Below are 23,467 nucleotides of genomic sequence, written 5' to 3'. Positions count from 1 at the left end.
CATAAATGGTTATGGGCAAGGGGTAGCTTTTAGGAACTAGTCCCAGGGCCTCTGCTCTGTTTAAGACTCACTTCTCATCCATACTAAGTACCCATGTGCCAATGGCAAAACTAGATGAAGTACCATCACTGCCTCGGGTCTCCCCTTTCTCAGACACTGAGTGAAAACAGGTATAGTCTCAGAGGGAAGGAGAGCTGATGGGCGGGCTGTGGGTCTAGTGCCCAGTCTGCCTCTCTCCCAGCGTTCAGGTTCCCAGTCCTGAACTACTGGATATCATAACTATTCTTTCCTTGCTCATCTCTAGGGTGAAGATTGGGCGCGCGTGTGTGTGTGTGTGTGTGTGTGTGTGTGCCTGCCTGCCTGCCTGCCTGCCTGTCTGTCTGTCTGTCTGTCTGTGTACTGGCTGTGACGTACTTTGGGACAGGAACTTGCTCTTAGATGTTTACAATGACTGTGGTGGGGGTGGAAGGGCACCCATTTGAGGCTCAGGTGACATCATACATAGATGGACCTCAGTGGGCTGTAGCAGGTTGCCATGGAGACTTGAGCCAGCCTTTCTGGTACTGCATCAGTCTCCTTGGCAACACCTAAGAAGGCCTTGAATTGAGGAAAGTGGCTAAGGGATAAGGTTAGGAGGTTTATGATGCAGGGTTCTCTTGTTCTCAAGGCCCTCAAAGTAAGCGAAAGCTGAGAGCCAAGGCACCTGCTTACGTGTCCTTTCCATGAAGGAGGAATCATGGAGGCCTAGGAAGTCCCTGCTGACTTGTTTCTTGGATAAGGCTCAGTAGGAGGAAGGAATCAGAGACTTCTGTCTCTTCTGTTCCGTCAGAAGCTTCTAGAGTCAGCACACCGCTTCCCGGCAGGAATCCGAGTTCGCCGTTTATGACACATACACCCCCATGGCATACACATACAGTGTGGCTGGAAAGAACCTTGAGGTGTCCAGGAGAATGTCTGGCAGAATACGGGTATAGGATAGCTGTAGGCCTTCCCAGAAGGGGCCATACAGGGAAACAGGGCTGACTTTCCCCTCTGGTAATTTGAGCTTTTGACTTCAACAGTGTATCTTCTTTGCCAAGGCAACGACATCCACACAGAGCCACTCAGACCCCAGGCATTCCTTGGCTATGCCAACGGGTCAGAGATGATCATCACAAGCCTAGGTATAGCCAGGATCCAATATCAGGACATGACCTTAGGATCATTTCCTGCTACACTCCTGGTCCTCTCAGCTCTCTCAGCTGCCCAGAAGGAGCAAGCAGGTTGGAGCCAGCTCTGTACCTTGTTAGTGCCACCTTCATTGGTTTGCCCCAGCCGAGCCTCACTTTCCTCCACTGTAAGCCAAGGATAATGTCTCCCTAGTTCTTTTCTTTCATTTTCATTCATTCATTCATTCACTTCACATCTCGATCACAGCGTCCATCCCACTTCCCCCTCACACAGCCCCTCTCCGCACCCCCTCCCCTTCTTTTCTGAGTATCCCCTGGGTCCCAACCCACTCTGCCACATCAAGTCACTGCAGGACTAGGGACATCCTCTACCACTGAAGCCAGACAAGGCGGCAGTTAGGGGAACAGGGTTTACAGGCAGGCAACAGAGTTGGGGATAGCTCCCACTCCAGTTGTTGGGGATCCGGCATGAAGACCAAGCTGCATATCTGCTACATATGTGCTGGGGGCTAGGAGACCTGTGTATGCTCTTTGGTTGCTGGTTCAGTCTCTAGAAGGCCCCAAGGGTCCAGGTTAGTTGGCTCTGTTGGTCTTGTGGAGTTTCTATCCCCTTCGGGTTCCCCAATCCTTCCCTGTCTCCCTAGTTCTGAGACGCAAGTAACATGAGTTGCCGAGATAGGCCATTGATTTAAGAGTGGTACCTATTGCTATCTTAGCAGGCACACGGATATTCTCATCATCCTGGGTTGGATGGGGTAGGCTGAGTGAATCCGTGGACTCTCTCTTGCTTCTGCTTCAGTAGTTTCAGGAGGATGTTTTGTCCGGAGGAAGGTTGGGGAACTCAGGGACAATGCAGATAACTCTGTCATCTAATCCCACCTCTTCTCTGTGGGACACTCCCCACTCCCTCAAGTGACTAAATGTTGAAAAGGTAACCTAGCACGTCTGAGGGTTAATCTCCATTGCCAATTTGACTGTGTTTAGAAACTTCTGTCTGTGACTGCAGGTGGAAAGGTTTAACTGAAGAAGATGCATCTTGAATGTGGGTAGCACCACTCAAGGACTGGGATCTAAGATGATAACAAGGAGAGAGAGAACTGAGAACCAGCATCCATTTTCCTTTCTGCCTCATGTGCCTGAAGTCATGCCTTCCCTACTATGATGTATATCCTCAAACTGTAAGCCCAAACGAACCCCTCTCCCACAGTTGCTGCTTCTCATGCATTTTGTAAGAACAACGAGAAAAGCAACAAACACGGCTGGGCTTTAGCATCCACCACCCTCCTCACACCACAGCCCTCTTCCTTCAGGGCCTCTGCTGTGCTGTGGTGCCATTCATTCATTTCACTGAGCTATGCTAAGTACCTGTGTGCCAGACCCTTTTGTCAAGGGCAGGAATGATGGGAGAAATAAATGGAGCTGAGTGTGCTCATGTGTCATCCCTGAGGCAATCTCATTTAGCTGGGATTTGTTATTCCTATTGTGTAGACATAGCAACCGAGGCTTGAGGGATCACAGTCCTGAAATAGAGCTAGATATATGAGGTGGAAGGTCTCAGGGAATCTCAGACTTCATCCCTCCCCCACCACTACTGTGCCTTCACAGCACAGCTGTGCTTCCAGAAAGTTCTTTGGGTGCTGGTCCAATATTCACAGATGGTATCCTGCAGACAGCCAGTGGCCAGACACAGATGAGTCAAGAATGGCAAAGGGACTGAAATGCCAGAAGCTTGATGTCTCTCACCCCAGTAGCCCCAGCTACCAGGAAGACCAGCAGAATGACTTGAAAGCACCTGCCTACCCTGAACATGGCTGAACACAGACAGATACCATGACCACCTCAGACAGATGGGGCTTGCCAAACTGAGGTTTACACATGGGGAGGCTTGCAGTTTGGGTCTAATCACCCTAGTGGGTCACCCCATCTTTGAAACATTCAGCTTTTCCACTTGTGAACATGGAGGACCAAGTGGCTGGAAGATCATTTGAGATAGATCAAGGGCAAGTTAACACATGCATAGAGAGGTCCCAAAGAGATTGCCATGCCTATTCCCATGTCAACAGATGAGAATCTGAATGACATGGGCAATGGCTTCATCTTTTTGGTCTTGGGTATTCACAAGAAGCCCCTCCTCTTCTTAGTCACTAGACTGGGAAAGCTACTCCTCCTAAGAATGAACTGAGACTAGGAGCTGGGGTCTAGGACCTGCTTAGGTCTCTGGAATAGGCCTAGGCCTTTCTATGGGGGAACCAGCAACCCCAGCCAAGGGAGAAGTATTTTTATCTGTGGCTGGAAGTCTTTAGGATATTCTAGATCACTTCTCACTTGCAAAGTGTACATAAGGAAGAAAAGCAACCACCACTTGAAGCAAGATGATTTGCTGAGCTGGACCTGGTGGCACACGTGCATAATCCTAGTACTCAAGACTCTCTTAGGCAGCCTGGGCTATACAGTGAGTTCAAAGCCAGCCTGGGCTACACAAGTAGTTGTTACAAGATATTTGAACTTGTTTCTAGTTAGGGTGTGTGTGTCTCAGCCCTTAGCACACTTTTAATTCCCTCTGGCTGAAACACAGACATCCCGTTAATCCCAAACTGACGGTAAAGTAAGTTTGTAGAAGGAATCACTTGTGTTTGAAAGTGATGTCTAATTGAGTGGCAGAAAAAGTAATGAATCAGAGAAAGATCACAGAATAGGATCTTCCTATCTCTCATGAGAAAGAGAGAGAGAGAGAGAGAGAGAGAGAGAGAGAGAGAGAGAGAGAGAGGAAGCTACTTAAGGGAGAGACAAACAGACAGACAGAAGAGAGTACAGAACAGGAATAGAGTAGAGTTGGTGGAGGGCAGCACAGTAGAGTTGAGAGGGAGAGTAGAGCAGCAGCAGAGAGGGAAGAAGGAGGCAGCTTTACTAGGAGAGGTTTACAGAGACAGACTGAAGAGAGAACAAGCTAGACACAGGTGAAGACAGTATGAGCCAGAGAATGAGAAGGAGCCAAAAGATTAGAACATAATGCCAAAGTTAGTTTGAGGCCAAGCAGAGTAAAAGTCAGAGGCTGAGAGAAAAGGCAGATTGAATCAATCATCTGGGAGAGGAGTTTGACCCAGAACAGCTGAGTTCAACCAGTCAGCCAGAGCTCAGAAAGAACAAGAAAGGGTGAGCTTATTCAGCAGCAAGTCTCAGAGGCTGACAATATTCTGGGCCTAGATAAGGTTGTTTGGGGCTAGAGGATTCCAGGACTAGGTTTCGGTTAGCAGACAGAGGCAGAAAGTCTGAGAGGACAACTGAATCAGAATAAAAGCTACTTTTACAAAGAGTAAGACCCTGACTCAATAAACCAAAACAAATGAACAGGAGATTTGACACATTTCAAAGTGCTCAGGCAACCTGATAAGGATCCATGAGGACCCTGCCCAGTTACGACTGGGCTTCAGTAGGGATGGGCATTCTCATCAGAGAACGAGACTGAAGCAGGGAATCCCAAGGCAGAGTACCAAACAAGAGCTTCCCACTGGCTAAGATCTAAGTCTCTCTGGATGACAAAGTACACTCGGGGGGGGGGGGGTCAACAGGAGGCAGAGGCCCCAGACACAACCATATCATCTTACAGAGCAGAGCTTCTCTTACCCACCACCTGGGGTGACAACCGCCTTACCCAAAGACTGATGGTGAGGGTTCCCCAGGATCCTGTCAGAAGACACAAGGAGCACCTTGACCTGGGGACTAGGCTAAGCATTTGTCATTAGGCAAACAGGTACCATATCTACAGGTTAAGTCATAGCATACACACCATTCCCTGAGCAAACCCCCAGAGCTGAGCTCATTTCCTTTAGACTACTTCTAGCTGACAAAGAAACACATCAGATGGTGGGACTTTGTAATAACTTGCCTGGATCTTTTGAGGGGGTGGTAGACAGAATGAAGATGTACAAAGGTGGGTGCTACAGCCTAGATCTAAAAAAAAATTCCTAAGATCCTAGTGCCCAAGGCTTATTCTTCCAAGTGGAGCTACAGAGAGGTGGTGGAAACTTTTAAGAGGCTGGGCCTAAGGGAAGGTCTTCTAGAGCACACATTTGAAGCACAGACAGCAATCCTGGCCCTTTCAGAATTTTTCTGCCAAGTACTCTGAAACAATGTACTACTTCACCACGGGCCCAAAAGCTACCAACTACAAGTGGACTTACTGTCACCTCCAAAGCAGTGAACCAAAGTAAATTTGCATTTTAAAGGAGAGCTTTTACGTTTTATGAATTTTGTTGGCATATATGTTTGCAAAACACAAGTGCCTGGTGTCTGCAAAGGCTACAAGAGAGCATTGAATCCCCTGGAACTAGAGTAATAGTTGTGAGCTACCATGTGGGTGCTAGTAATCAAACCAGGGCTCTGGGCAAGAGGAACAAGTGCTTTAAACTGCTGAGTCATTAGTAAAACCAAACCAAACCAAGTTTTAAATTTACACACATGTATATATATGTATATGCCACATTGTGTGTTGAGTGCCCACAGAGGCAGGAAGAGGGGTTGGAGCTAGAGTTACAGTGGTTCTGAGCTGTCTGATATGAGTGCTGGGAACCAAAATCAGGCCATCTATAAGAACAGTACACGTTCTTAGTTAGCCGTTGGCCCCAAAACTTGCTTTCTTTTGTAAATTATTTCATGTATGTAGGTATGGAGAACAGACTATCAGTGGAAGGGAAAAGGAAGTCTTAGAAGCTTAAGAGAACCTGACACAACACACAAACGTTGAGAAAAACCTAAGTGCTGTTTCTGGCAAACCTATCCATGACCAGTGTGGATATCAGTTTTGTTTTGAGACAGACCATAGCCCAGGCTGACCTTAAAAATCACTGTGTAGCTGAGGATAACTTTCAACTTCTGATCCTTCTGCCTCTACCTCCCAAGTGCTGGAATTACAGGCATGCAACTGCCATTCCCAGATTAGAATGGCTCATATTTTGGTCAGATAAACACCATGGTTATATAGTTTTTGTGGTTTGAATGAGAATGGCCCCTGCCCGTTCATACTTTTGAATACTTGTTTTCCAGCAGGTGAGACCAGGATGAATTAGGAGGTGTGACCTTGATGGAGAAGGCCTGTCCCTGGGGGCAGGATCTGAAGTTTCAAAAGGCAAACTATTTCTAGTCCCCCACTCTCTCTGCCTCCAGCTTGTAGATTGGGACGTGAGCTCTCAGCTGTTGCTGCCACCATGTCATTGCTCTGCCATCATGAACACTAGCCCTCTGAAACTGTAAGCCCTAAACCAAACATTTCCTAAGCTGCCTTTGTCATGGTGTCTTACCACAACAGAAAAGAAACTAAGACAACAACAGACTTACATCAATTTAGGGCATGGTTCTTTAAAGCGAAGGGTCACATTTCTGGAGATCCCTCTAGAAGCAGTTCTTAAACACATATAAACAAGGCCAGGGTCACAACAGGTCAGCTGAATCTATAGACTTCAATTCTTTGGGGGCTTGGCTATCCAGGTATATGTATCTAATTCTTCAGATTTTTTATTTTTAACATTTGCAACTTTTGGTAAGTGAAACATTGGAAGGGCTAAAAGATAATTTAAAAAACTTTTTGGGGAGGGGGCAAGATTTCCCTATAGTGCCTTGGCTATCCAGAAACTCTATGTAGACCAGGCTGCCTGCCTCAATCTCCTGAGTGCTGGGACTAAAAGTGTGTACCACCACACCCAGCTTGCCGACTTATTTTGTGTGTATAATTATTTGCTTATACCTATGTGTACATGTGTGCTCCCGGTGCCTATGGAGACCCGAATAGGTTGTTAGATCCCATGGAACTGAAGTTATAGATGGTTGTAAGCCTCCATATGGGTGCAGGGAATCTAACCCAGGTCTTTAAGAGCAGTAAGTGCTTTTAACTGGTGAGCCATGATCTTTCCAGCCCCACTGGGAGGAATTAGAAGCGATGAGGGCACCTCACAGACCTACCTAAGCACACACTCCCCACCCCACAACCGCAAATAAGTCCACTATGAGAGATACTAAGGCATGCTGGGAAATGAATATAAATTAAGGGTTTATTACAAAATAAAAAGTGTTAAGTTTCTCCTTGTCAGTGATTCAAGAAAACAAAGCCAGAAGCCTTTTGTGGAGCCGAAGCCAGGACCTCTGTGTGCAGGCTGGTGGTCAAAAGCCAGGCTCATGAGCGGGCAGACAGACACTGATTAACGACCTCTAGCAGGTGGGTATTCTCCAGGGCAGCTGCCACTCGCTCCTTATCTGCAAGTTGTTTGTTCACTAGGTGGGAAAAGAAGGGTGGAAAAACAGGGTTAAAACAACTCGGCCAGGCTGCTAGCCCCAGTATAGATTATATTTCTACCGATGAGGTTCTCTTCTGACGTCTCAGGACTCCAAGCCTGGATCAGGATATATTTACTGCCTGTGCCATAACTAGCTTCTTCACTAGGAATACCTGTCACGGCCAGGGACTGCTCATTCCGTCTCTGTCCCTGTGTACTTGAGAACTTCGGGAGGGAGGGTCATGGGAAGCAGGAGATTTAAGTCAGGCCAGCTTTGGTCTAGACTGTAGTCTGGCCATTTCATTCACTTAGTACCCTAGTCCTAATCTTGCCCCATACACTGCTGTGGCAATGGGGAGGCCTCCCACAGTTTGGGCCCCACCAGCCCACTCTAACCTGCATGCTCTGAGGCGTGGGTGCCCGGCGTAATGTGCACATCCATCTGCAGGAAACACAACGTGGGCATGAGCGCTTACTCACCTGTCCATATCTTTTGGACACCATCTTCCTCCCAGTCACACCTCTTCATTCTGGCTCTTCTGTCCCACCCCGAGCCCACCTGCAGTCAATCCATTTTTAGCTCAGGCCCTAGTCAGCGACTATTTAAACGTTTTCCAGTGCCTGCATCAAGCCCAGCCACAGCTCCCTGCCGCCCTTTCTACCACGCTTCTATTTTCTGGTGTATTTCCAATATCCTTGTCACATCGACTTGGAGTTTCCTCGAAGTTCAACTCTGTGAGTTTGGATCCTTCCAATCTCCACTCTGATGTCCCCGCTCCCCAGTAGCTGTTTCACCTTTGGGGATCGACTCCAACTGACCTTGAACCGCTGGGGAAGGGATCGCAGAAGCTTGACTTTGATAGAAAGGCCTATAAGTGTGGCCATGCTGCAGTGAGGGATGGTGGGTGTGAAGGCCACTGCTACTGTGCTCTCCGGGTCGCTAACCTGGATGGATAAGGGAGATCAGACCGCAATGATCACACGACCGGCCCTAGACCAAAGACACTCTCTTTAGTTTACTGACTTGGGCAAATCACCCATTTTTTACGGGCTCCATAAACATGAACATTCGTAAACTAGAAAAACAACCACCCCTCCCAAAGATCCTCTTATGTGCTTGTGAACGGAGAACACCAGCCTCTGATCTACAATGGTACCTTTTTGATTACTTGAGCAAACTACTCACCTGAATTCGAACCTGCTCTACTACGTTCAATTCCTCCAGTGTCAGTGGATGCTCCGGGTCATTAATGGAGCGAATAAGATGTGCCAAGTGAAGGAAAAGGAACTCTAAGTTTTGGCCCAGTTAAAATCTCTGCGGGCTCGCCTAACCCGGACACCCTTCCACCAGCGTGTTGCACATCACTTCTTCCCGATACGCCAAGCCCCCACTGTCCCACCAGCGCCCAGCAGCGACGGATATCGAAGATCTCCCGGGCATCGATGCTGTCCGGCACTTCCTCATCTTCTTCACCCGCCGTCACCGGCCGCTCCCCCGATCGCTCATAGATGAGGGGGTTAGCATTCTCTAGGAGCCCGCCGCCGCCGCCGCCGCCACCACCGCCCACCATCCCGGAACCGCAGTTCCCACAACCCCCTGGTGGTGTGTACTTCCGCTCCTACGGCGCACTTCCTGGGAACGAGAAGAAGGCGTGGTGTGGCTACGGGGTAGCGCAAGGGACATGCCACACTCCCGGGATCCAGCGGGTAGTCCGCTAGAAGCGTTGTGTTTGTCGTGCAGGCTACTCCAAAGGCGGGAAAATGCTGGTAGCTTTGGCCAGGGCATCTGAAGGGTCTCCCGCGGTTCTTAGCCGTGTGATCCTGTTGTGGGCGGGAACGCAGGAAGCCAACACCATTTGACAAGGGCACTTTGAGATTGAACCCACACGACCTTTTTCAGGACCTTTTTTTCCTGGGCTGAAAGGGCATTCGGACGCTCAAGCTCGCTGTCTGCTGTCGTGGAACCGCAGATCAGATAACACGCTGTTTTTCCCTAGTAGGGATAGGCAGCACTAGTTACATGCATGTTAAGTAGAGAAGCGGTCCTAAATTCTACTGAAAAAGAAAGGCCTACGGGGCATGGGTGTCATTAAAAAACGTCATATTCACGAGTCTGGGAGGACCGATGTAGCCTCTCTGACCAGGAACTAAAATAGATAAGATGTGTATACTTGAAGGTGGATCCCCTAAACTATGAGTCCTGAAAGCAAAAAGGAGTTATAGGGAATAAAGTCTTCCCCCCACCCCCAACTCTCCTCTCCCCTCATAAATACACGTGCAGTTCTCCTCACCCAGATCAAATTCCCTGAAGGTGGGCTCTATTCTCCATCTGGGTCCTGAGTGTGTACTCAGTTATAGGTTTCTGCATTATTCTTTCCAGTCAATCTCCTACCATGGGAATGTGTTACAGGGGCAGTTAACACAGCGAGCCAAGACTTAAGAGAAAAGTTCTCGATGTCTTAAAAGGTCCATTGCTGTCCCCTCCTTGCTGGTCAGAGGCTCACTGCAACATACTCAGTACTGCTGTCCTGCAGGAAAGACATTACCAGGCACACCCTGTGCCCAGCCTACCAGCTGTCCAAACCAAACTTCTGGAGGAGGCCTTGATATGTATGTATTCTGTTGCTGTCTGAGAAACACAGCATACCTAGACACAAACCAAGATTCTGAAGACAATGTGTCCAGGCAGACTTTACGGCTGTTTAAATGCTATGGTATGTGGGCTCTTGAATCTCTTCTTCCCACTGCAGGATGAGACTCTTGAAGGGGACAGGGACCTGGTAAAAATTACACAATTGTGTAGAATCAGAGGCTGAGACTGGAAGTGAGGAGGCACCACGGAGGAGAGGGTAGTTGACTGTGTGGGAATAGTGCACCTACCCAATGAACTTCTAACCATAGGACCTCTATGTAGCATTAGGAGGGTCAGATATTTCTGAGGACACCCAACACACGATCCAGTTCAGCATAAAGAGCTCTGAGGGGTGTTGGTCTTGGAGGTTAGAAACCTCTAGGTGGTGGTTGGGACGTGGTCATGTGAGTGGCTGTGGGTGTGATTGTGGTTGTAGCTGTCCCTTACCACAGGATAATAATGACAATAAGTCCTTCCCTCTGGCATTTGGTTCGGAATGTTCCCTTCATCACTGGTCAATGAAAAGGTCTTCCTTGCCCAGGGAGATACAGAAACTCCTACCTCATATCCCACACACACAGTAGAAGGCCCCTGTGTTCTGTTCCCCACATACTTCACCTGGACCTGGGGCAAAGGCACAGCTTGGCTTCCTTGGTGAAGGGGATATGTCAGGCAGTCTGTAGGTCCTATTAGTAGCTCAGCTGTGCATCCCCTTGAGGTTTCTCGCCTCAGGGATCCTAATGTGGTCCATAATGATCTCCAACTAGGCTAGTTGAATCTGATCTGCCCTGAGGAGGCAGCATTTACTTTATCCCATAGCCCCTCCCTACCAGACTGTCTCATTTCCCTGCTGTCAGCCAGGCTATGGAAGGCCCCGAATGCCTTAGCAGGCAGAAACATCATTCTTGGCATGAGTGATGTCATGTCCAGCTTGTGAGTCTAGAGAACGGGAAATATGCAATGTGATTCCCACAGTTCTTTCTGTAGATCAGGAGAGGCAGAAATGGTGGAAGACAGACTTGTGCCATTGGGACCAGCACATGTGGCCCATTGCTGGATTGAATGATGGCAGCAGTTCCCGAGGGGTAAAACCAGTGTTTGGAAACAAGAGTACCTTGACAAGGCTGACCTAAAGGTCACAAGGAGGTAGCAACACCCACCACTGCGGCAACAGCTATTAGAACAAACTCAACTCAGTCAGTCCAATCATGACCCACAACATGGGGGTAGGGGTATGTTGAGTAAAGCGTCTTTCATCTGAGTGGTATGCCCAGCTACCTCTAGGGCTCCTCTGGTTTATCCCCTGGCCCCCGCCCCGAGGCCACCTAAACTGTGGGGTGGTGTGAAGGATGAAACCAGCAATGTAAGTTCTCCTGGGGCCCAGGGGACTTAAGGGAGCTCTGAGCTCTGGGTCAGGCTGCTGTGGTTCTTTCCTCTTAACCCCACATTTCCAGCACCGTTGTGAAGAGTCTCATGTTCATTAACATTTTAACTATATTTGAGAAGAGGGCATATGCCACAGTGTGTTAAGTGGAGGTCAGAGGACAAGTTTCAGGAGTAGTTCTCTCTTCCAGCATGTGGTTTCCAGGAGTGGAATGCAGGTCATCCCCAGGCATTGCAGCAAATGCCTTCATCCAATAAGTCATCGTGTGTTTCCTCCCATATATCCATGCACCTGCTTCTCATCTGTCTGTTCCACTAACAGTTATGCAGGCTGCTTGGTACCAAGCCTGCCGGTGTCCTGTCTTGCTTTACATGCTCACTAATTTCCCTCAGGACATTGCATGTGTCTGACTTAATGAATGGCAACTTTCCTTCACACCCCAGTGACCTGGCTCCCTTTCCCTCTTCCTTATCTTATCTTCTCTCCATCCTTTTCCACTTCTTCTCCAAGTCCCAGACATCTTTAATGAATCTGAAGCATTGGAGGAGACAGAGGTGAGTGGGTACCACAACCTTATGTCCACCTCTTAGGAAGCCTCGAGTTTTCTCAGTCTGTAAATGGCTTATAGATAACCCAAGCTGCCATAGCAAAATCATTGTAAGCTGAATGCTGTGGTAAATATGTGTGTCCCAACTACTAGGAAGACTGAGGCTGGAGGATTTCATGAGCTCAGGGATTCAAAGATAGATTCAATATCTATCTATCTATCTATCTATCTATCTATCTATCTATCTATCTATCTTCTATCTATCTATATCTAGAGATATGAATAAGTTTAATATGTATGTGTGTATATGTCATGAGCTATGTGGTTTCTAAATAAAGATTCAGATACCAGCAGATTTGCTGCGCAGTGTGGGTTAACTATCTGGTTTAAAGATTTCCCTTTTTGTCTTTCTGGGTAGAGGAAATACAGTGTAGTACTCATAATCCAGACATGACTGGCCTGAATCTTAATACCATCACACTGGACATTGGTCTTCAACATACAGACACGAGCCATAGACATTTTCAAAACTTAGTGTCCAAAGGCCTCCATTTCAGCCAGCAAAGTTGCCAACAGTGGAAAAACGCCTCCAACAGCTTCTGTAGATTAAAGGCCACTCATGATGGGTATTTTAAAACAATTTGCCCATTTGTATAACCCTGTTCCTGTTTGAGTGGCATTAAAAAACCAAAAAAAAAAAAAAAACAAAAACAAACAAAAAAAATGAGCACCAGTCCACTATTCTGTCTAGCCTGGGACAGTGTATGTGTGCCCACAAGAACCATCCTGGTTTCTTGATGCCCACTGATGTCTGTTCCTGTTCTAAAGGTTCTTTAGACATGGTGAGACTCACACTTGCATGATCATACTACACTGTGAAAATGTTTAAATGTGCATGTCTGAAAGGAGGATGTGGGTGTCAGAAGGCTCAGACATAGCCAATACAAAGGATTGCTGTCCCCTGTGTCCCTGAGTGCCTATTCCATGTATGGAGGACCCATCTGCCTTTTTTAGTTCCCTGCACACTCCTGGATCCTGTGACACCCCCATTCTCCTTGGTCCTCTATGTCATTAATTTCCATTCTTACTTTATTGTCATTCCCACCCTCACAAAAAGGAAACCCTCTAAGATGTCTTTATATAAAAGTGCCAAATTGTGTTGACTTCATGTTTTCCTAAAACATCTTTGTCATAAAGAAGCTCGATCCTGGGGCTGGAGAGATGACTCAGTGGTTAAGAGCACTGACTGCTCTTCCAGAGGTCCTGAGTTCAAGCAGTCAATGCTCTTAACCACTGAGCCATCCCTTCAGACAAGGGCAGCCTTGTCTTAACCCCGATTTTAGTGGAATTGCTTCAAGTTTCTCTCCATTTAATTTCATGTTGACTGTGGGCTTGTGTATATCGCTTTTATTATGTTTAGGTATTTGCCTTCAGTTCTTGATCTTTCCAAGACTTGTTTTTTTTTTTTTATTATTAACTTGAGTATTTCTTATATACATTTCGAGTGTTATTCCCTTTCCCAGTTTCCGGGCAAACATCCCCCTCCCCCCTCCCCTTTCTTATCGGTGTTCCCCTCCCCACCCTCCCCCCTTGTCCCCCTCCCCCCAACAGTCTAGTTCACTGGGGGTTCAGTCTTAGCAGGACCCAGGGCTTCCCCTTCCACTGGTGCTCTTACTAGGACATTCATTGCTACCTATGGGGTCAGAGTCCAGGGTCAGTCCATGTATAGTCTTTAGGTAGTGGCTTAGTCCCTGGAATCTCTGGTTGCTTGGCATTGTTGTACATATGGGGTCTCGAGCCCCTTCAAGCTCTTCCAGTTCTTTCTCTGATTCCTTCAACAGGGGTCCTATTCTCAGTTCAGTGGTTTGCTGCTGGTATTCGCCTCTGTATTTGCTGTATTCTGGCTGTGTCTCTCAGGAGCGATCTACATCCGGCTCCTGTCGGTCTGCACTTCTTTGCTTCATCCATCTTGTCTAATTGGATGGCTGTATATGCATGGGCCACATGTGGGGCAGACTCTGAATGGGTGTTCCTTCAGTCTCTGTTTTAATCTTTGCCTCTCTCTTCCCTGCCAAGGGTATTCTTGTTCCCCTTTTAAAGAAGGAGTGAACCATTCACATTTTGATCATCTGTCTTGAGTTTCATTTGTTCTAGGCATTTAGGGTAATTCAAGCATTTGGGCTAATAGCCACTTATCAGTGAGTGCATACCATGTATGTCTTTCTGTGTTTGGGTTAGCTCACTCAGGATGATATTTTCCAGTTCCAGCCATTTGCCTACGAATTTCATAAAGTCGTTGTTTTTGATAGCTGAGTAATATTCCATTGTGTAGATGTACCACATTTTCTGTATCCATTCCTCTGTTGAAGGGCATCTGGGTTCTTTCCAGCTTCTGGCTATTATAAATAAGGCTGCAATGAACATAGTGGAGCACGTGTCTTTTTTATATGTTGGGGCATCTTTTGGGTATATGCCCAAGAGAGGTATAGCTGGATCCTCAGGCAGTTCAATGTCCAATTTTCTGAGGAACCTCCAGACTGATTTCCAGAATGGTTGTACCAGTTTGCAATCCCACCAATGGAGGAGTGTTCCTCTTTCTCCACATCCTCGCCAGCATCTGTTGTCCCCTGAGTTTTTGATCTTAGCCATTCTCACTGGTGTGAGGTGAAATCTCAGGGTTGTTTTGATTTGCATTTCCCTTATGACTAAAGATGTTGAACATTTCTTTAGGTGTTTCTCCGCCATTCGGCATTCCTCAGCTGTGAATTCTTTGTTTAGCTCTGAGCCCCATTTTTTAATAGGGTTATTTGTTTCCCTGCGGTCTAACTTCTTGAGTTCTTTGTATATTTTGGATATAAGGCCTCTATCTGTTGTAGGATTGGTAAAGATCTTTTCCCAATCTGTTGGTTGCCGTTTTGTCCTAACCACAGTGTCCTTTGCCTTACAGAAGCTTTGCAGTTTTATGAGATCCCATTTGTCAATTCTTGATCTTAGAGCGTAAGCCATTGGTGTTTTGTTCAGGAAATTTTTTCCAGTGCCCATGTGTTCCAGATGCTTCCCTAGTTTTTCTTCTATTAGTTTGAGTGTGTCTGGTTTGATGTGGAGGTCCTTGATCCACTTGGACTTAAGCTTTGTACAGGGTGATAAGCATGGTAACACGAAGGTCTTTTCAGCCGCTGCATTTCGTCTACTGAACCGAGGAGTCTTGCTTTACTCACTTTCAACACCAGAGGGCAGTCAAAGATAAAGTTTGCCACAAGGGCTTAGGCGCTTGCTAGCCGGCCTTCGAGCACTGGGAGAAGGGAGATGATGCTCCGAATGGAGCCGGAACACGTTGCTGGTTGCAAGCACATTTCAGCAGGCGAACAGGGCCCTTCATCAGGAGTGTCAGCGGGCACTTTAGATTTCAGTAATTGTCTCATTTTTGAGGATCTTTACCGTCCAGTGATAACGCACTCAAATTCACCCATTTACCTCCATAGCTTAGTAAATTGGAATAAAAATGACGCATGCAACCACACCCACTTCAAATATAGAGAATATTTATTATTTTCTGGCTAAAAAAATGTTTCTCTGTGCTCCTTTTCATTAAGCATTGACCTGAGCCCTGTTCCCAGGCAACATCTAACACCTTTCTGGAAGTTTGGAAATGGAATATAGTTCAGAAACACCAGAGCCTTGACTCCTCCATCACAGAAAAGAATCACACGTGGAAGGTTCTGTCACTGAGCACAATGCCTTTGATATTCGGACGTCATTTTCCTTTGACTGTGAGTGAACACGCCGCACTGTTACCCACTCGCCTGTTGGTACGCATCTGAGCGACTTCCGGTTTGGATTATTTCAAACAAGACTTAAAGCTGGGAGTGGTGGCGCAGGTCTTTAATCCCAGCACTGGGGAGGCAGAGGCAGGAGGATCTGTGAGTTTGGGCCAACCTGACCTACATAGTGAGTTCCCAGACAGCCAGGGCTATGTTAGAGAGACCCTGTCACAAAACAAAACAAAACACAAACACAAACAAGCAAACTGGACCTTTAACTGTGTGATCACATTCACTTGTTTCTTCAGGCTAATGTCCTGAGAGTAGAACTTTTGAGTCACAGGGCACAGATGCTTAACTTTCAGAGAAAATGCCAATTTGCCCTCCCCAAACACCACATGATCGTCTTAGTTCCCCTCTAGCCGCGGTGTGGCTGTATCAGTTGCTCCATTTCTTTGCCAATAATTTTGGTTATTGGTCTTAAATCTGATTATATCAAATGGGAGTGTAGTGGTATGTCACTTCAGATGCTTCCCTGAGCTACACACACACACACACACACACACACACACACACACACACACTCAGTACACACAACACATGCATATTCTCACACATACACACTCACCCACACATACACACATGCATGCACACTCCTGCAATACTCTCATGCACACAACACACACACATGTACTTACACATACACATACATACATATACAGTATCTCATAAACTCACATACATATACAAACACACACTTATATACATACACTCACACACAAAACACACACACACATACACTCACACATACATACACATACACACACTCACAAATTCCTTGTATACAGAAAAATACCAGAGGAACTCTCTACATTTTCTGTGGTCTTTGTCATCATCAATAAGAGTCTCTGAATGTCAATGCAGCAGAGTGAATGGGGACCCTCCTACAGTTGGTGCAGCAGCCAAGGGTTAGGAAGATTACCATGGTGTCCAATTAACTAAAGACACTGGCTCTATGACACTGAGCTTGGAGTCACTGAGGGCCTCTGTAGTGGCTGGTTTTGTGTGTCAACTTGACACAAGCTGGAGTTACCACAGAGAAAGGAGCCTCCCTTGAGGAAATGCCTCCATGAGGCAGCTGTAAGGCGTTTTCTCAATTAGTGATCAAGAGTGGGAGGGCCCATTGTGGATGGTGCTGTCCCTGGGCTGGTAGTCCCGGGTTAAGCTGAACAAGCCAGGGGAAGCAATCCAGTAAGCAGTACCCCTTCATGGCCTCTGCATCAGTTCCTGCCTCCAAGTTTGTGTCCTAACTTCCTCTGGTGATGAACAGCAATGTGGAAGGGTAAGCTCAATAAACTCTTTCTCCCATTTGAAAGGACACGTGAGCACGTATTGGTCAGGCTTGCATTGCTGAGTTGAGCATCTTTTGTCAGAACTCCATAGAGAGAAACGCACCAAAGCCCCTAGTGGTTTGCTGTAGCTTGTTGCCACTTCCGAGTATGTGGGCTGATTGGCAGAGCGAGGTTAGCTGAGACAGACACGCGGGCTGAGGCAAGACCTGTGGAGGATAGGTGATTTTGGAGGGAGTATAAATAGGACTCAACAGACAGGAAGAGGAGCATGAGGCTTGGCTGGGCTCAGTTGGCTTACGGAGCTAGCTGTGCATGCTTGCTGGTCTTGCATCTTCGCTGATCTTTGCTTGTGGAGAGAGCAGCTCCTGACACCCCTGCTGCTCCACATCCCTCCTGCCTGGCTGTTCCTGCTAGGTCATGCTATGTGCTGCTATCCTGACACTACTGAGCTGGACTGCTGATAGATCTGTGAAGTGTTTGCCAGTGGATCAAGCTGCCACTGCTGGCCTGTGAACTGAACTGTTGACTTCCTGACAACGCAGGCAGGATTCGCGCCAAAGAACCATTTCTAAACAGGTCCACTTCCCCATATCCTTTCTTTTCCACTACCTCTGGTGGGTAGTGGGCTAGAAGGGAGGTTAAAGCATTTAAGAACCATCATTAAAAGTAGGCTTTGAAAAAACTTAGTTTTCAAAAATAGGTTTAAAAGTTAGGCAGATACTAAATAGCTAGCTAGAAACAAGCATCTTTTGCCTATTCAGATATACTTTAGATAGAAGGTCTTCAAACAACTCAGAGATCTGCAGAATGTGTCATTTAATATGGCATTTTATTTTATTTTATTTTATTTTTAGACTGAGGAAGGTTTAAAGGGCCCAGTCAGCGCTATGCCAGGGCCAGGTGGGAGACGGGAGTCTCCAGAACAGAGGTCATCAGCAGTCAGGATGACCTCTGGGGCAGAGTGGTGGAGGCAACAGAGGTGGGGTTGAGGCCTGTGCTGCCTGCTAGTCTCTGCTGCCCCCTGCTGGTTTCAGCTACTAACTGTGGCGGGACAAATAAATCCGTAACAGGAACCACCTATTTTCCCTCAGGCCAGATTTCATTCTCTACCTCTCCCCTCACCAAGACCTCAGAGGCCGCCCGTAGGGCCAGTTGAGGGTGCAGTAGTCTTGCCAGTGACTTTGCTGGCACAGTACACCAGGTCAGTGTGAATGCCTTTGGCACAGGTAATCTGGGCTTTGATGACAGCCAGGTACTGCGGGGAGTGCAGCCTGCACTGCATCTAGCTTTGTGGCTGTGGGTACCAGTGTTGGAGAGTGCTTGCCGCTGTCACAGCTCTGTGAAAGGCACTCGTGGTCAGGTGCAAGCAGAGTTCCAGCTGATCACAGAGTGCATAAAACTCCTCCAGACACTTGTCAAAGCGCTGTGTGGTCCATCACTGCTTTTCTGTCCGTTGTCAATGTTAGTGTTCTGAATCAGGTTTTGGGCTGCAACCTTCATCAAAGTCTGGAGACTCTCCTTCAGTTGCAGGATGAAGATCTTGTAGCACTGCACAGGATCGAAGTCCTGTTGCTGCTGCTGCAGGAGCCCGCTCTGGGCAGAACCCACTAGTTGGGTTGGTTGCGGCTGTTGCTGGGGACCCGGACCACTGGCCGAACCCGTACCTGACACGCTGGCAACAGAGGAAACCACCACAGCCTGTGGCTGGGCCACAGCCATTTCCCCTAATTTTAAAACCATTTCTAATCTAGTTTATTAATGAGCTGATGTTTCCATTTTCAGCATACTCTTGTAAACTTCTCAGGAATCTTCGGCCTGACATTTTGAGAAGTTAATGGACTTCAAACTGCTATTCATCTAGGTGTAAACATTTACAAATCACCTGGTAGCCACATTGATGACTTACATTATATTTATAAAATTATATTTCCAATAAACAAAACATGTGTGTTAATAACATTAGGTAATGTTATTTAATGAGCATAGGAATTGTGTCTCAACGAAACCCTCCACACTTCATTTTCATGATATTCTCTTATGGAAGAATACATGCCCTTACAAACTTCTTGGCTCAGTGTAAGTAACACCTACAAAGCTAAATCCATAGAAACTTATTCACCCTTCTCTTGTAACTCTAATATTGTCAGACGGTGAAGTTGAATAGATCCCTTTGTCTGATTTCTTGCTTTTCCTATCATGAAACTATTAAGGGTTGTCATAGATAGGAAACTTTCCAAGGACTGTTCAGCAGATAGCAAGCCAGAATACACTTTTACTTCTTATTTTTTTCATCCCAGTGTTTCTTTTATTGGCTAATGAATGTTTCTTTTCATTTCTGGTCAAGTTTGGCTTTCTAATGAAAATTCTGACAATCCACATTATACACAATTACTAAAAATTGCGGAAAAAGACTGTTCTAGAAACTTGGAAATGAGGAGAAAATGAGCCATTATTCTTATTCATTTGGAGATATTATGGCATTTAATATATCTTAATAACAAAAGGCTTTTATGACTGTGAGACACATCAGCTCCTGGCAGCACCCCCATACTACTTCAAAGAAGATGATGGGCATCGCAGAACCTCCATATAGAGTTTGCTTCAAATGTGGCAAAACTAGGCATTGGGCAAAAAAACTGCCCTTGTCTTGACTGATGACAGCTTGCTGTCCAAGCTGTGGACAAACAGGACACTGGGAAGTCAATTGACTAACTTTGCAGAGTCAAGGTAGGCTAGTGCTTCAATATTCCTGCTTCACAGATAAGTCTGCCATCTATTCTGGGCCTGTAAGCTAAGGATAGATGGATGCCCCAATGTTGCAGAGGAACCTTGGGTGGTTGTCCAGGCAGGCAACAGTCTTTGTCATTTCTGGAGTTTTGGAAGTGGCTTTCTCTCTACTTCCTGTTTACTCAAGTAATATTTATCCTTCTCAAGTCTCTGATGGGATTGAAAACTAGATAGTTATAGTCTCACATTAAGCTTGATTTGTTTAGGTTTTAAAAAAAGGGTTTAAGGTCTAAAAAAGATATTTTTAGATTGGTAATGCAATTTATAATAGAAATTGATTAGGTACAGAACTTTGAACTCACCAAGATAAGATACAGATGGAGTACTTTCTCCAAGGTTGCCAAATACAAATGGATTAGACACTGTAAATGTAATCTTATGATATAGTTCCTATAATTTCCTTATTGTATATGGTTTATTTATTTTAGAAAAATAATCTTTTACTGGACAAAAAGGAGACATTGGGATAAAAAGATAATAATAACCTTTGTGTAAAGATTGCCTTTGTATTATTTAAGAGTTGATTTCCATGCCAGCAGAGAGCTGAGTACTCTCCAGACTTTGATTTTTTTTATGAAGTGTCACCAGTTTCAGTGTTTTGTAAATATCTTCTCCATCATCTCCTTATTGGTTTAATAAATTACTGATGACGATAGATGAGGCAGGAGAGGGACATCCGGGTAGAGATAGCAGCTGTGGGAAGAACTGAGATGTAAGAGATTAGCTAGGCAGACACAGGAAGTTGTATGTACTGGGACTGAGTTAGAGGTAACAGGCCATGTGGCGAATGTAGAATAGAATAACCCGGTTAATTTAAGCAGTATGAGCCAAGATGGAAATAGCCTAAGCTAAGGACTGAGGTATAATAAATAATAATAGTCTCTGTGTCTGTCACTCTTGGTAGCTGGCAAGTCTAGACAGTGAGATGATAGTCATCTCTACCAGCAACTTCCCCTCCCTGGTGCCTTCCATCCCACAAGCTCAACCTCTGATTCTACCAAACTGGGACAGCTCTGGCCCTCCTCTTTCAGACAGTCTCACCGTGCACATGCTGGAGGAGAAGCAGGAGCTCACAGGCTACAACATACAGTCAATCGGGAAGTCTAGCCAAAGGCAAGGTTGAATCTCAGGCCTGAACCTGTGCTGCTGCTACAAGATGAGAATCTGCTGAGAGCCTCCTGGCCTGGAGAGGGTAGAGATGAGGCACAGAGTGGGACTCTGGTGTGGCTTCAAAGTCTGAGGGTCTCTGGATGTGTTAACTCTCTAACTATACTGAGATGCTGATGATAACTTCGAAAAAGTCCTAAAAACTTTCTTGGTCCTTCTGAGGGTAAAAAGCTGCTGGCTTATGCAATCGACACCTGTAGTCTAACAGCTGGGGGGGATGGGGGGATTAAGTAATGTGGCCTTTGTTTTATCTCTTTAGGAACTGCTGGGTTCTAACTTTCAAGCTTGCTAGTCAGAAGTCAAAGAAAAAGGGACACTTTGAAAAGTGATTACAGCATTTATTATGGCGTTATAAAAAGTTTCATGTGGAAGCTAACTAAGAAAAAGGGGAAAGTGGAAAGATCCTAAGCAGGGCAAAGGAAAAATTATTCCTCTCATCTTTTTGTCCTCAGTAATCACACATCTTTCAGAATACATGAGCACATGTTAAAAAGTTCATCACAAGTTCACACATAAAATCAAATCATAAATTGAAATAGAAGTTTACCATGGAGAATGTTTACATGCATATCCATTAGGAGTCATTATCTGGCTAAACATCTATCACCTGTCACAGCTCCACAGGTTCACTGAAAGTTGAAAACTGTAACTAAATTATTAGTGAAGTTTTGTATAGATAAACCCAGTCAATATTTTATCTTTTGTTCTATCACATATTATAAACTGTTAGTTCCCTTTTACTGACCTTTGGTTAATTGTTTTACAATCTCTTGAAATGTGCTCTTGGTAGTAGAAAGTCTTGTTACTATCTAAGAGCAATTAACTGGTGACACTTGGGAGACTGAGTTCTCATTGCAGTTTTGACTATCAGAAAAGGATCTAATAGTCCCACTATAAAAGAGCTTAATAATCACTGATAAAATTTTAGGAATTCTTATAGGATCATCATTAAGAATTAAGAAGTCATCTATTTGTCTATATTGTATTACTACAAGACAGTATATCTTTGTAGCTCTGCAGGGATCTGCTCAAAAGGGTGGGCTAATACCTAGTGATTTTTATATATGTTTAATAATAACAGGAAAGCATATTAATAGCAGGAATCTTCCCTAAAATGAATTTTCCCTGGAAATTTGCCTATTGAGCAAATCTGTTGCGGATTATAATCAGAAGCAGACCATCTCAGGAAGATCACTTGATAGCTATTAGCTTGTCCTATGAAGGCTCCTGACAAATCTCACAGCAGGAAACAGAAAGGATTGGCCTGGTTCAGGCAGGATTTTGTACATTTAGGGGTTTAGGTGTGGAAATTTGGTTGGATGGGGCAAAGTTCTTATTGCAGAAGAACCAATAAGGCAGAAGTCACAGGGAGCCAAGAGCCAGCAGGTAGGGCAAAGCCATACCTGTAGTTTCTGCTCCTTCCTTGGCCTCTTGGACAGACGTAGCATGGCACCTGAAGTCCTTCTAGAATGCCAGGTTTCCTGTCCTCCAACTCAGATCCACTTCTTCCTCTCTTTCCTCTCAGAAAGGAGCTAGCCTCCCAGGGATATCAACTGAACATGGCTGAACAAGTTACAATAAGACTAGGTGCAAACTCTCATTGTCAAGGTAACCTCGGAGGAGGGAAAGGGTCTCAAGAGTAGGCAAGATAATCACAAACACCCCACTTCTACAGTTAGGAGTCCCACAAAAACACTAAGCTACACAACTATAATATGTATGCAGAGGACCTAGCACAGTTCTATGCAGGCCCCATGATTGCTGCTTTAGTCTCCATGAATCCTTATGAACCCTACTTTGATGATTCTGCGGCTGTGTTATTGGGGTGTCCTTGACCCCTCCTACAATTCTGTTTCCCACTCATCAAAGAATTCCCAAGCTCTGCCTAATGTTTGACTGTGAGTGTCTGCAACTGCTCCCATCAGATGCTGATTGAAGCCTTGGTGATGACAACTGGATTAGACATAGATCTGTGAGACTAGCAGACTATCATTTGGAATCATTTCATTAACTTTTTGGGCAAGTGTTTGGTTCTATCTTAGGTCTCTGGGCATTCCAGACTCTGGTTCCTGGCCATCCAGGCAGTGTCAGGCATGTGCTCCCTCTCATGACATGGGCCTCAAGTTGGATCAGTCATTAGTTGACCATTCCCACATGTTCTCCACCACCATTACCGCAGAACATTTTGTAGGCAGAACAAATTGAAGGTCAGTATGGCAGTTCCTAGGATAATTTGGAATTGATTTATCTCAAAACCCAGCTATACCTCTCTTGGGTATTTACATAATGGATGCTCCATCATACCACAAGGACACTTGCTCAATTATGTTCATAGCAGCTTTATTCATAATAGCCAAAATTTGGAAACAACCTAGATGTCCCTCAACTGAAGTATGGATAAA

General features: G+C 45.8%; 1 protein-coding gene and 1 pseudogene across 2 annotated transcripts; both read right to left on the bottom strand.

Annotated features, from left to right (window-relative positions):
* Positions 1–7,178: 7,178 nt before the first annotated feature.
* Positions 7,179–9,053, bottom strand: Ciao2b (cytosolic iron-sulfur assembly component 2B). Of its 2 annotated transcripts, NM_001144854.1 has the most exons (5): positions 8,859–9,044; positions 8,622–8,701; positions 8,255–8,380; positions 7,832–7,877; positions 7,179–7,433 (listed from the first exon to the last, which is right to left on the bottom strand). In NM_001144854.1, the coding sequence occupies exons 1-5, from the start codon at positions 9,004–9,006 to the stop codon at positions 7,336–7,338; spliced, it is 498 nt and encodes a 165-aa protein (NP_001138326.1). In that variant the 5' UTR covers positions 9,007–9,044; the 3' UTR covers positions 7,179–7,335. The 2 variants fall into 2 exon arrangements, with proteins under 2 accessions (NP_001138326.1, XP_038953906.1); XM_039097978.2 differs by lacking the exon at positions 7,832–7,877 and having other exon boundaries at positions 7,196–7,433; positions 8,859–9,053.
* A 9,187-nt stretch (positions 9,054–18,240) lies between these two features.
* Med29-ps1 (mediator complex subunit 29, pseudogene 1) lies at positions 18,241–18,830 on the bottom strand (annotated as a pseudogene).
* Between the last annotated feature and the right edge of the window lie 4,637 nt (positions 18,831–23,467).

This window comes from Rattus norvegicus, chromosome 19, assembly GCF_036323735.1.
Source record: "Rattus norvegicus strain BN/NHsdMcwi chromosome 19, GRCr8, whole genome shotgun sequence".
NCBI classification, from domain to species: Eukaryota; Metazoa; Chordata; class Mammalia; order Rodentia; family Muridae; genus Rattus; species Rattus norvegicus.
The sequence above is the reverse complement of the archived record's forward strand: the minus strand, read 5'-3'. Positions and strand labels throughout refer to the sequence as shown.

Coding starts and splice junctions, on each gene's coding strand:
- Ciao2b (NM_001144854.1), bottom strand. CDS start 9,006: ATGGTGGGCGGTGGTGGCGGCGGCGGCGGCGGCGGGCTCCTAGAGAAT. Junction 7,878..8,254: donor CCCTTCCCCAGCGGTTCAAG/GTCAGTTGGAGT, acceptor TGTTTCCTGCAG/ATGGATGTGCACATTACGCC. Junction 7,434..7,831: donor CCACGCCTCAGAGCATGCAG/GTTAGAGTGGGC, acceptor TTTCCCACCTAG/TGAACAAACAACTTGCAGAT.